The sequence below is a fragment of the Neofelis nebulosa genome, chromosome 16 (genome assembly GCF_028018385.1).
Source record: "Neofelis nebulosa isolate mNeoNeb1 chromosome 16, mNeoNeb1.pri, whole genome shotgun sequence".
Taxonomy (NCBI): Eukaryota; Metazoa; Chordata; class Mammalia; order Carnivora; family Felidae; genus Neofelis; species Neofelis nebulosa.
The window spans coordinates 44,244,069-44,256,620 of NC_080797.1; the positions used below are offsets into that span (position 1 = coordinate 44,244,069).

The 12,552-nt window shown below is 43.2% G+C and overlaps 1 protein-coding gene across 2 annotated transcripts in view; it reads left to right on the forward strand.

The window, feature by feature from the left end:
* The first annotated feature begins 1,140 nt into the window (after positions 1-1,140).
* The window catches only part of TOM1L1 (target of myb1 like 1 membrane trafficking protein), a 47,569-nt gene continuing 36,157 nt past the window's right edge, over positions 1,141-12,552 (forward strand). The window contains exons 1-4 of one of the 2 annotated variants that reach the window (XM_058704678.1): positions 1,141-1,174; positions 2,100-2,137; positions 4,962-5,046; positions 7,127-7,205. In XM_058704678.1, coding sequence (XP_058560661.1) covers positions 5,009-5,046; positions 7,127-7,205 — 117 coding nt within the window. In that variant the 5' untranslated portion in view covers positions 1,141-1,174; positions 2,100-2,137; positions 4,962-5,008. Of the gene's footprint in view, positions 1,175-2,099; positions 2,138-2,223; positions 2,603-4,961; positions 5,047-7,126; positions 7,206-12,552 lie in introns of those variants that run through there. The other variant, XM_058704676.1, reaches the window with a different exon arrangement.

Genomic DNA, 12,552 nt, shown 5'->3' on the forward strand with positions numbered 1-12,552 from the left:
ATAAATGTTTAGAAAGTATTCTTTGGAATTGAAATGGTGGTGTGGTGAGGGTTTTGCTCCTTATATCCAAAAATTTTACCATCGTTTCTTCCTGGGATTCTTCCCCTTCTCTGACTTTAGCTTGGTTGTGAATTCTACTATCCTGCTCCCAGATCATATTAACATTGAGTTGGTTTTCACCCCTGGGGATTAGGGGGATCTTGAGGAAAGTGGCGGAGCACAGAAAAAGAAAAAGGCTGCAAGCACCATAACACCCTCATGTGCACATGGGGAGAGAAAAACTTTTCCAGGTATAGCTGAGATCCTGGTTCTGATTACCCAGTCATAACATCCTCAACACACTTCCTGGTGCTGTTTCTCCTGTTCTCAGTGCCTCAATCCTGTAACCCAAGAAAATAAAAAACAAAACAACCTCTCACATAAGGAGCAGAGTTGTGTTAAAAATCTGCCCAGGGGTGGGGCACCTGGGTGGTTCAGTCGGTTGAGCATCCCACTTCAGCTCAGGTCATGACCTCACGGTTTGTAAGTTTGGGCCCCGCATTGGGCTCTGTACTGACAGCTCAGAGCCCGGAGCCTGCTTCGGATTCTGTGTCCCCTTCTCTCTCTGCCCGTTCACCCCTCGTGCTGTCTCTTTCTGCCTCTCAAAAATAAAGAAAACTAATAAAAAAAAATTTTTTTTTTAATTTGTCCAGGGGTGCCTGGATGGCTCAGTCAGTTGAGCATCTGACTTTTGATTTCGGCTCAGGTCACGATCCCAAGGTCATGGGATCGAGACCTGAGTCCAGCTCCGTGCTGAGTGTGGAGACTGCTTAAGGTTCTCTCTCTCCCTCTCTCTCTCTCTCTCTCTTTCATAAATAAATAAATAGGAAAAAAGAAAAAGATCTGTCCAAATGGTTCGCTCCTTCGTAGTTCTCAGTTCTTTTTGGCAGGCTACTGACATCACCAGCAGCCTAAGCTACAGTAGACTTTCTCTTTAAGATTGTTTGGTTGTAGTGTTTCAGAGAAGGTGAAATATTCTCCTGGAGTCTATAACATAGAATAGAGATTAGGTTGGTGATGTCACAAAAGAGATTTTCAGCAGTGTTAGCAGGCTATATATAGTTATGACTAAAGAAATGGACAAACAGCACCATCTGAAATAGCCACTCACCCTGGTGGAGAATATGAGTTACAGGTATGATCAACCCCATTATAAGGAATGCCATCACATTAAAAATGTTTCATTCTTGGTTTTGCTCACGTAGGTCAAGAAAAATTTAAAATAACAGAAACGGGGGAAAAAAAAGTTAACCCTTTGGCACCGTTGCAATTGGTTTTGACTTGTGTTTTAAATATAAGACCAAGAAAAAAAATGAAATAAAATATAAGACTAAGGACATAAGTCAGAACAAGCCCCCTTTGATCTCTCTATTCACCTTTCCAGGACCAAAGAAGGGCTTGTAGAACTGGCCCAAGTTGACTGCAGGAAGCAAGGTCTGGAGGGACAGAGAACCCAGTTTATGGCTAGCTGCCATCACCTGGAGACACCCCACTCTCTAGCAGTCTCTGGCATGACTGGAGATTGTTAACATGGCTAATCAGATGTTAATTGAATGCGCAGGAAAAGGAAATAAATTCTGCTTCTGAAAAGCAGCTGGAAAGGGCTTGGACTGCTCAGGCTCAGATTTACATTCCAAAGCAGTCCTGAAGCCAAACCCACTCCCTGCCAGAGCAGGAGGAAAACCCCTCTCCTCAGCTTTACTGGAAAACACAACTCCGAGAAGGGAGGGTCAGGAACCCACAGCTTTCATGGAGGCGCCCTGTGGTCCCTCAGGAAATACAGGCAAGACAAAGGCCGCCGGGTCCTGGGGCGTCCCTAAATTCGAAGCCAATCCCTCCTCCTATTTATCACCTCCTTTAAAGGGCAAGGAACACACCTCCTCAGGATCTCTGGGGTGAGGGTGGGGGTGGAAAGTAAGGATTTCTACTTACTCCATTCATTCAGTGGTTAAATATTTATTTTGTGGTGACAGACACTGAGCTAAGCGGTTTATATCCCTAATTCTCACAATAATCCTCAGATCTGTGTTATTAACCCGATTATTTCCTTCTCTACAAAGCGGAGCAAGAGGCGCAGAGCACAGCAGCAACTTGTCCTGTAAGCGGTGAAATCAGAGCCTGGGTCTCTAATCTCCAGGCTGTGGCCGTTGGGCCGCCGGCTCCTAGGGGCTACAAGCCCACCTCGGTCTCTTGTCGGCGTCCCGCGAGTCCTCCCGCGGGCTCCACGCGGCGGCCACAGCCCGCCCGCGCCACCTGGAGCTGGCAGCGCCGCCTCCTCGCTGGTCCCGCGAGGCACGTGGCAGGTGCGCGGGCGCCCAGTGTCCCCGCCCCCGCGCCCCACGCAGGGTGCCCGGCGCCCCGCAGCGGCAGGGCAGGTCGCGCAGCCTCCGCCGAGCCCGGGAAGCGCTCGGACGAAGAGGAGGAGCCAGGGGCACCGAGCGGGTGGAGTCGGGAGCACGAGAGCGGTGGAGGCGGATTTCCTGGGCCCGGCTCGGTGGGGCTACTATGGCGTTTGGGAAGAGTCACCGGGATCCCTATGCGACCTCCGTGGGCCACCTTATAGGTAAACAGCCGGGGCGGGAGGGGAGAGAGACGCCAGGGCCGGCTTTGGGGGCCCGGGGCCCCTTCCCGCTTGACTCCATTCTCGGCCTGGTCCAACTTGGAGGAAACCCTTCCCTTCCTCCCTCCCCCTCCCCCCCCCCCCCCCGCAACTTTCCCAGGGCACCCGCATCCCACCCAGCGCCTTCGAAGCATTTCTTTGTGGCCGACTCCCTCTGGAACCCCTCCTCAAACTCTACCTCCCTTTTGGTGCTCCCCGGAAAAAGTGTAACCGAACAGGTGAATCACGCACGTGATTCAGGTGTGGAGTGTTTGGGCCTCTGCAAGGAGAGAGGATAAACTTCTGTGCCGGGAGAAAGCTGTTCATATCGTACGCCCACTCGAGGGCCCAGTGTGGCTCTGACCTGTTCACCGAAGAGGGAAGAAGCCTCGCGGAGGTTGAGTGATGTGACTTCTGTGTGAGAGGCAGGTCCTTTAAATCGGTCCTCTCTGGCGCCAAGCCCTTAACAAGCTGAGTTACTTTTTGTGAGTAAACAAAGAGAATGAAAATGCCCAGCACTGGAGTGAGGGAAGCGGGAGCGGAGGAACAGTCGGGGTCGCAAGAGGCCTTTGGAGGCACCACGCAGGTATTTGCCTAACTCCTTCCTTTCATCTGTGGCTGTACTCTGAATAACGTACCGGGAAGCAGAAACCAGCGACTGGATTGCCTTACCAGTGCCCTCTCCCTTCCTCCCTTCTCAACGCCTCCCTCGGGGAACCGGGTGTGGCACGGTGCCTATGGATGCCAACCAAGCACGCTAAATATAATGTCAGGAACTTAGTGGGGTGATGAAATCCTGAGAACCAGGTGGTTACAGTAAGGAGGCTCAGATTTGGGCAGTTTTGACTGCAGCTCCATTAACAGTGGGGAACACCCCACCCGTCCTGAACCTTAGTTCCCACATCTTCATAAGGGGGTGAAAGTAACCATCACCGAGGGGGGAGATGCTTTCTAAACTGTTGCTGGCTATATCCCTATTGGACATTAAAATGAACTTTGAGTGGATATAGATTCAGACTGTGTCTTCACAGGCTGATGATTTAATGTTGTAAATATTTGCTGACTGCCAGCTATACACCTGGATCTGGATGAGGCAAGGGTGAGACATGGCCCCCACCCTCACGGAATGAGCAATCTTGTAGGTAAGACAGACACATTATGTAGTAGCTACAATATAGTACCCTTGCAATATAAGAAAACTGTAAAACAAAACTTATGGAAGGGGAGAAACTGACTTTGTCATGGCTTTTGAAGGGTGAATAGGAGTTTTCTAGGAAGAAGGGAAGGTAGGAGGAAGCGCTTGAAATGGGAGCAAGGAATCTGGCAGAAGGAACAATAGTAGGTGTCTAAATGACACAAAGTTGGTCAGCTGTGTCGATGGAGTGCCAAATTCAAAGGGTACTTTTCCTAGATACGGAAACAGACTAAGCTTTGGGGTTCTTCCAACCAAACCCTTTTCTTCCTTCCTCTTCATTCTCCTTTTTAACTTTTTCTTCATTCCCCCTAGACCTAGTGTTTTCATGCTGAGGATCTCCTCCTCCCATGAAGGAAATATATAGAGCTCATTTAGGTTGTGTTCTGTTACTCTTCCCAGATGGCATTTTATATTCTTACCGAGAATATCTGGAGAGGGAAAATTATCTGATTGTTTAACGATGGAGTTCCAGGTGCAGAAGCACTCTAGTCTGCCTGGTGCAGCTTTGGTTAGTAAAGGTGCTGGGAGTGACCTTGCTCTAATGCTCAAGGACATAGTTCTGATCACCCTCTTTCTCAGTATGCCCCTCCCCCACTCTAGGAGACTAAATGACTTAAAAAAAAAAAGCAAATAAAAATGGACATCAAATAACTGAAATTTGAGTGCTAGTTCTACCTTGTACTGGCTGTGTAGCCTTAGGTAATTTCCTTAACTTCTCTAAACTTCTGTTCGTCATCTGTAACAGTGGGTTAAATGAAGTTGCGTAAGGTAAAATACTTTGCACTATGCACTTCACTTTGTGTACCGCTCAACAGGTGCTTGTCCTCAGAAAGACAGGCAGGCAGATGGAGGTTTAGCTGGCCTGTCTTGGCCCTGCAGCCTGAGTATTGTGCCTGTAGCTTTTATTAATAGGTCCATTACTGCTGTAATGGCAGCACTCTGAACTTGAGTTCTGATTGATTCCTGAATTACTGGGAATTGCTCAGGAAAAAAAAAAATCTCTTTTGTCTTTTGGTAATATAAACTTAATGGTACTTGCTAGTAAACCCCAAGCAGATTATTTCGGGAAGGTCAGACATTTCTTCTTCTGTGTTAGCTCAGACTCAACACAAGAGCTTTTCTTTGCAGAAAAGGCTACATTTGCCGGAGTTCAGACTGAAGATTGGGGCCAGTTTATGCACATCTGTGACATAATTAACACTACCCACGATGGGTGAGTACAGTGTGTGGTGCACGAGTTTACCTCTGATAAGAAGCGTCAGGACTACAACACATTTTCTCTTGAACACTCTCTGGTTTTCTTGAGTGTTTTCGTCACCCCTTGGGCACCACTATCTTTTGAAGGTGTGTCTAGTTGAAACATTAAGACGGCTGCTTATTTCAGTGTGTGGAATACTTGAGAATCCATTATAATTTTTCTCTTTGCCTTTTCTTCAGTAGTTTCAAATTTTGTCTTTGTGAAGCTCAAATTCCTTTTTCTTCAAAGAAAGGAGAAGTTTTTCCTTCTTTAGAAATTCCCCGTGCTCTGATTGCCAGTGTTTTATGTTACTGTAACTGAAAAATATTATCCAGAAGCTAGTAAACTCCTACTGGTGACCTGTCCTGGGCAATTGTCATTATTTATTTATATATTTTAACATTTATTTATTGTTGAAAGACAGAGTCAGAGCGTGAGCAGGGGAGGGTTAGAGGGAGAAGGAGACACAGAATCTGAAATAGGCTCCAGGCTCTGAGTTGTCAGCACAGAGCCCAATGCGGGGCTCGAACTCAAAAACCACGTGATCGTGACCCGAGCCGGAGTCAGATGCTTAACCGACTGACCCACCCAGGCGCCCCAAGGCAATTGTCATTATTAACCGGGAATTAACCTAGCAGCCTTTTTTTCTTCTCCTTGTTTATGAGACAATTTTTTCTTAATGTCAACTGGCCCACATTCATGCTGTGTTCTTAAATGGTGTGCTTTTGTTATACGTTTTAAACTTTAGGGAATTGAAGCTTTAAATAAAATCATTAAGGTCAACTGTTTTGTGAATTTAGTCTGAATTACAGATTGTTATAAGGGATACAATTCTGTTACTTTTTCTGTGTACATTAAACTGATAACTGATAGCAAAAAGATTTAGTCTAGTTTATGTTGATTGTTGACGAAGAAAACATTATACGTAATTGTTGATTATATTAATTGACTGTACTTTAAGGTGTTTATGGTGTTTTCCCTATCATCTTGTTTACCATATTTGGTTCCTCTGGCCTTTTCTTCACTGATAATACTAATTTCTTCATTGATAATACAAAAAGGGAATCTCAAAGTAAAATGTTTCCTTTCAAAAAAGTACCTTTATTCTTAAACTTTTCTAAGCATTTAATCTTAGATTTTATGTATGATTTTTTAGAAATACAGATAATATCTATATATTTATAATAGTTATAATTCTAGGTAAGCATATGTAAATTGTCCTATAATAGGAATTCTATCCATGCAAACACAGACAAAATTGGAAGGTAATGTAAAAAGGATTTGTATCTTTTTTTTCAGTTTTGTTGAGCTATAATTAGCAAACAGCACTGTAGAAGTTTAAAGTGTACAGCATGATGCTTTGACCTGTATGTATTGTAAAATGATTACCACAATAAGTTAACATCTGTCACCTCATACAGTTAACAAAAAAAAATTGGGGGCCTCGTGATGAGAGCTTTTAGGGTCTACTCTTAACACCTTTCAGGTATCCCATCAGCAGTGTTAACTATAGTCATCATATTATACTTTACATCTCCCAAGAAGTGATCTTCTAACTGGAAGTTTACTGTACCTTTCAATCACATCAAAGTAAATTTTGACCCTCTGTTTCTACATAAATTGTTCCTTTTATAATGTAAAATTGTAGCTCATCAGAAGCTGACCTACTTAGTTATAATTCCTCCTATATCCCCTTCCCTCTAGGGTGCTCAGGAAATAGTCTTAAAAATGGTAACCTTCATTGTTTTGGAAATTACATTTCCTATAAACCAGTTTTGTGCAGTTATAGAAGGATATGGATATGAATACATTGCATGTGTAGTGTTTTCTGAGTAATACTGGTATGTAAATATTCTATTTGATTCTTAAGGGGGTAGATGGTATTGTCTGCCTACGTGTATGAGGAAACAGGTGTGAGAAGTTAAGTAATCTGCCCAGGGTCACACAGCAGAACAAGGATCTTGGTCTTCTCTTTCCATGATGCATATTAATTTTCAGAGACTTCTTATTTTTGGCAATGCCTAAATTGATGATTCCATTGTATTTATTGCTATAGGCCAAAAGATGCAGTAAAAGCTTTGAAGAAAAGGATTTCCAAAAACTACAATCATAAAGAAATCCAGCTTACCTTGTCAGTAAGTATTTTTAATATTATGATTAAGACTCTAGGATTTCCCAAGCTATAGTCACATTTTTAGTTTGGAGTAAACAAAACAAAACAAAGAAACATAGATAGATAGATAGACAGATTCTGAGATAATAGGTTAGCACAAAGTTATTTACCATATGAATTAAAACTGAGAATTGCAGAATTGAGAGAGTTTTGCTGATTGTAATAGCATTTAATTTCGTGGAGAGCATGTTCCTGGAAAATCAGCTTTTCCTGCTCAGGAGATGGGAACTGGTAATTCAAAACTTGTAGACACTGATCCAGTCAAGAAGTCTGTCTATGTATTACCCATGGGGAGACTTGAAGTCTTGAAAAATGCTTCCCTGTTAGCTTTTTACCTCACTTGAACAGCTCTGTGGAATTCTGAGGTGCTGGCAGCTCATTAAGTTTCAACCAACCTCCCCTGCGTGGTATAATTTGGAGAGTGTTCTTTGTTCATTTAAAGAGTGCTGTACACCTTACTGTCTGTGACTTGGGTGTGGGCATTTATTGGATGCCTTCCCGTTTCCACCCCCTACCCCCATCCTGGGCCATAGGATCTCTTCAGTCACTTCCAGTGAGTTGCCTTTTTCACTAAGGTAGGTTTTGTAAGCCCTGCCTGCTGCCCAAGAGTGAGCTCTGTAGCTTTCTCATTTTTCCTGCATGCCTTTGTTTACCTCAGCCAAGCCCCAGGCCACAAGGTTAAGGACCTAATCAGCCAGTATCACCCTCCCCTTAGGGGCTCTGGGAGTATTTATCAAGAGGACTATGGGACTGAAGTGACCACAGCTCCAGTGTTTGAGTTTCAAGGGAAGAAAACTGCCATCTTGCTTGAGAAGATAAATGTATGCCATCTTCTATGTTTCAGCCTGTGGTATTATTTCACCTTCTTACAGGTGTTTATATGCTGGATGTGTCTTTTTCTCTGTTGTGCCCAGCCTTCTTGGCATTTCTGTGGTTTCTTCTTATCCCTATCTCCCTCTCTGTTTCCATCCTGGTTCCCTTTTCTGATGATGAGCTGGGGAGAAGGTGAGGTTATTCTAGAGTGTTGTCTCTTCTGGCCCTCCATTTCTCTTTGGGTTCCCACTCTTTTTTCCCTTTGGGTAGTTCGGTATCTAAAGCCTTACTACCAGCTACCTGCCTGTTCCCATTACCTGTTCCACCTCTGATAACTGTACATCTTCCACCTCGTGTTTTCCATACCAGAATGTGAGAACAAACAAATCTAAAACCTGTGCCAAAGTAAGGGGAGGGGGGAGTCATGGGTTGGGGGTCAGAATAGCCCCTCATTGTTAGGTCAGAGTTCATTAAGGTACCTACTTCTTGGGTTTTCTTTAAATAGGCCTTTGACTCTTGATAGCTTCATGTAGATTTGCCCCAATCACTTCATTTCTGACTACTCACTGCGTTGCAGCGGTGTTTATGGCTTCAGAACAGACTTTAATATTAACTTAAGCCAGACTTAATTATGAGGGAAATTAGCCACAGAAAGAATCATCCAATGTCTGTCAAAGCAATTACATGTTTACCAATGAATTCTTTAAAAATGGATGCCCATATGTGACACTTCCATTTTATTACTCTGAAGTGATGAGAGCCTGTCAAAGTCAATTATAAACGTTCTTTGAATTATGTGTCATTTGGGTTCTCCATGGACTTCGCTGATCTTGATTAGGTCTTTGATGGGATTGGACTACACTGCAATTTCCTACCATCAGTTGGTGGGGCAGTTTTGTCAAGAAGCCAATAGATTGGTTTTTTAAAAAGCATTTTGTTACCAAACTTCATAACTCTTAGCCAGAGGCTAGCCCTTTGAAAGCGACCATTGTGATAAGTCTCAGCAAGATACTATTATTGTCAAGTGGAAAGTGGTTGAACAGGTTCCTGGGAATCAATTAATTAATAGGCCTTTGTGGAACACCACCTAGGTGGTGAGTTGTGGGGGCTTCAGAATTTGTGTAAAATGTATCTGTTTATCCAGGAGCTCATTGTAGGGTGAGCTCATCCCCTGGGATGGCCATACCTCTGTGAGGTCTTCAGCTCTGGATGGCCCCAAAGCCTGGTTTACTATGTTTGGTTTAGAAATTGCAAGAAATAAAACTACCAAGTAGCTCTTTTTCTTCCAGTTTTTCTAAGAAGAATATTTATATCTGCTAGTCAACATATTCTCTCCTGATAGGAAATTATCCATGGGAACAGATGATCAAAATCGTTACCATTTATTAAGGTCCTGCTATCTGTGTGGCTCTTCATATACATTATATTTCATTTAGGCCTTACAAGAAGTCTCTAAAGCGAGGTATTATGGCTCATTTTGCAGATGAGAAGACGGAGGCTTGGAAGTATAAACAACTTGCCAAGTCCAGCACAAAAGGAGATTAGTGAGACCTACTCTTTAGTCCTACCAAGTCTCTCTTGGTCCCTTGGCTTCTAGGTTCTCTATCCCACCTGAGATTATGGTGTCTATTTCCAGAGATAGGTTATCTGAACATGATCTGAACGCTTGAATTGTACCAAAGCCCAGTTTCAGAATGTGTAAAAGCGGGGTATTTTTCCAGTTTGGCACAATAGGTTCTATTGCTTATCTCTGTGGGCTCTGGGGTGAAAAGAGGTACCAGTGACATAATGAAAGAGGTGAGCTAGAAGTAATTAGTCCTGAAATTGTAGATTCCGATGAGGAAAACAAAAAGGGCCGTGATTTGTGATCTCCATATGTTAACATTGTCAGCATTTTATGTTGACTGTCTAATTTTATGCATGTAACCTCCTGGGAATGTTACCCATTACCATCAAATCTCAGTGATCCCAAAGATAAAAATCGGTTTGTGAAATATTTAGTAAGAAACTCCCCATTCGTTTCACCATTAGGGAAAGTGAGACTTGGAGGCTATCTTGTCTAATGAGACTGCGTAATGGGTTGAATGAAGTATTTGTACAAATTCCCATTGAACTAGTGGTACTTTTCCTCTCCGTGTTTCACCTAATAACTCACCACAGTGCATCAAGCAAAAATTCATTTGTTATGCAACTTCTTTAAATTTTCTCTAAATAACTTGCTCTAAAATATTCATTTATCTTGGTAGGTTTTGGATTTTGTTTTCATTTTCCTTTGCTTTAAATATTTTCCATGCTTCAGATAGCTGGCTACCTGTGTTCAGTTTTCTGATTGCCTTCTTAGCCACATTGCCCTTAAAACCACAACTCTCATACCTTCTTTGTATATTGGCACTCCAGTGACCCAGCACAGAGCATAGTGGAGAGTCCATTTTCAGGGCTGCTTTTCTGCAGAGACGATCATGCCTCTCCCAGTCACATTATGGTTTCTGTGACCTCTCTAACCTGAGAGGTGGCAGCATGGAAAATAGAAATTTAATTTTTTTAGATCCCTTTGAGAAATCTGCTTTCTGCATGCAGTTAATTCTTCAATACCAGCTCATTTGTTTTAACCTGACTTCTGCTTATGTTGCTTGATTGAAAATGGACCCCCCCACTCCCCAAGGTGACTAATGATCCCACTAATCCACAAACCTAGCGAGTATTTTTCATGTCCTATTCTTAGCTATTTTGACATGTGATCCTTATGGAAACTGCCCTCTTTTGACTTTACCAATATTATGTTCTCTTTATGCTTCAGTTTCCATTAGTTGCACTTTGATCTTTGATTGTCCTTATGGAGTTTTCTTCTGGCATGTGTGATTGGTGAACCCCAGTGTTCCAGCCATTCTTCCCTGCTCCCCAAACACAGCCTTGGTTTCTCACGTGAGGCTTCCATCCCTTCTGAGCTGCAAATGTGCATGTACAGCTCTCCGTTAAATGTCTCAAATGTTCTCACCATCTATTTTGCCTTCAGTCTCTTGGGCTGCTATAACAAAACTACCATAGGCTGACTAAACAATAGACCTATATTTCTCACATTGTGGAGGCTATGAAGTCTAAAGTCAAGATGCCAGCAGATCCAGTGGCAGGTGAGTCTGCTTTCTGGCTTGTGGATGGCCATCTTGTCGTTGCCTCCTCTAATGCCCAAGAGAGATCCTTTCCGTCCCTTTTTAAAAAAAATTTTTTTAATGTTTATTTTTGTTTTTTAATTTTTTTAAATGTTTATTTTTGAGAGACAGAGATAAGAGTGCAAGTGGGGGAGGGCAGAGAGAGAGGGAGACACAGAATCTGAAGCAGGATCTAGGCTCTGAGCTGTCCACACGGAGTCTGATGTGGGGCTCAAACTCACAAACCGCGAGATCATGACCTGAGCCAAAGTCAGATGCTTAATCAGCTGAGCTACTCAGGCACCCCTCCTGTCCCTTTTTATAAGGGTACTAATCTCCTTGCTCAGGGCTGCACACTTGTGATCTAATTTCTTCCAAAGGACCCACTTGCACATCACATTAGGGATTAGGTATGTCAACCTATGAATTTGGGAGGGACACAGACATTCAGTCCCTGGTACCATTAAACTCAAAATATCTAAATTTCAGCTCCTTATTTTTACCACAGACCAAGCCTACTACTCCAATCACTTCCAAATTTCCATTCGAGGGGCCATGAATCTCATGCAGAATAATAGTGACTTCACATTCAGCCATCCTTTTCCTACAAACATCAGTTGTAAAGTTATACTTTCGTGATTCTCTGCAGTCTTTCCTTCCCTTTCCTCGTACCCACATCATCCTGGTTTAGGCCTTTGTGCCTTGGTTCTGTACTAGTGGGTCTCTACTGGATTCTCCGTCCTTCCAGGTGCCTGCTATAGAGTGCTGCTTGAACACCTTCCCACAGGATTTGTGCACATTAACCTTCTTCTCAAGTTCAGAATAGAGGTGTGATGGTGACAAACAAGGACCCTTCACTGGCCTCTTAGTGCAGTGGCCACACTCTTCTCATTCACTGCCATGCGTTTCTGTATAGTCTGTATGATGCTGCTCCAGACTTTATCCACCCTACCTCCCCAATGAAGTCTCCCCACATGAAGAAGCCCCTACCAACCAGAGTACTCATTTTCCTTCTGAGATCTCCTATGCTTTGTCACCTATATGTATGTATGTATGTATTTTGATACCATTTGCTTTCCTAGAATATAGCTCTACATTCATTTTTTCTTAACTATTTTTCAAAGCCCAACTTAGGACCACCTTTTTCCAAAAGTCTTAAAACCACCTGGCCCTAAATTATCACTTGGCCCTAATTTACCTGTCCATAAAGGTCTGTAGCTAAGATGACTGTGTAATTTATCATCCAGACCAGGACAATTTTGAGAATGAAAAAGATCATTAGTAAAGCTGGGACAACAAGAATATACCAGAACTTCCCTGGAAAAACTAGGACAAATGTCATTCAGTCTG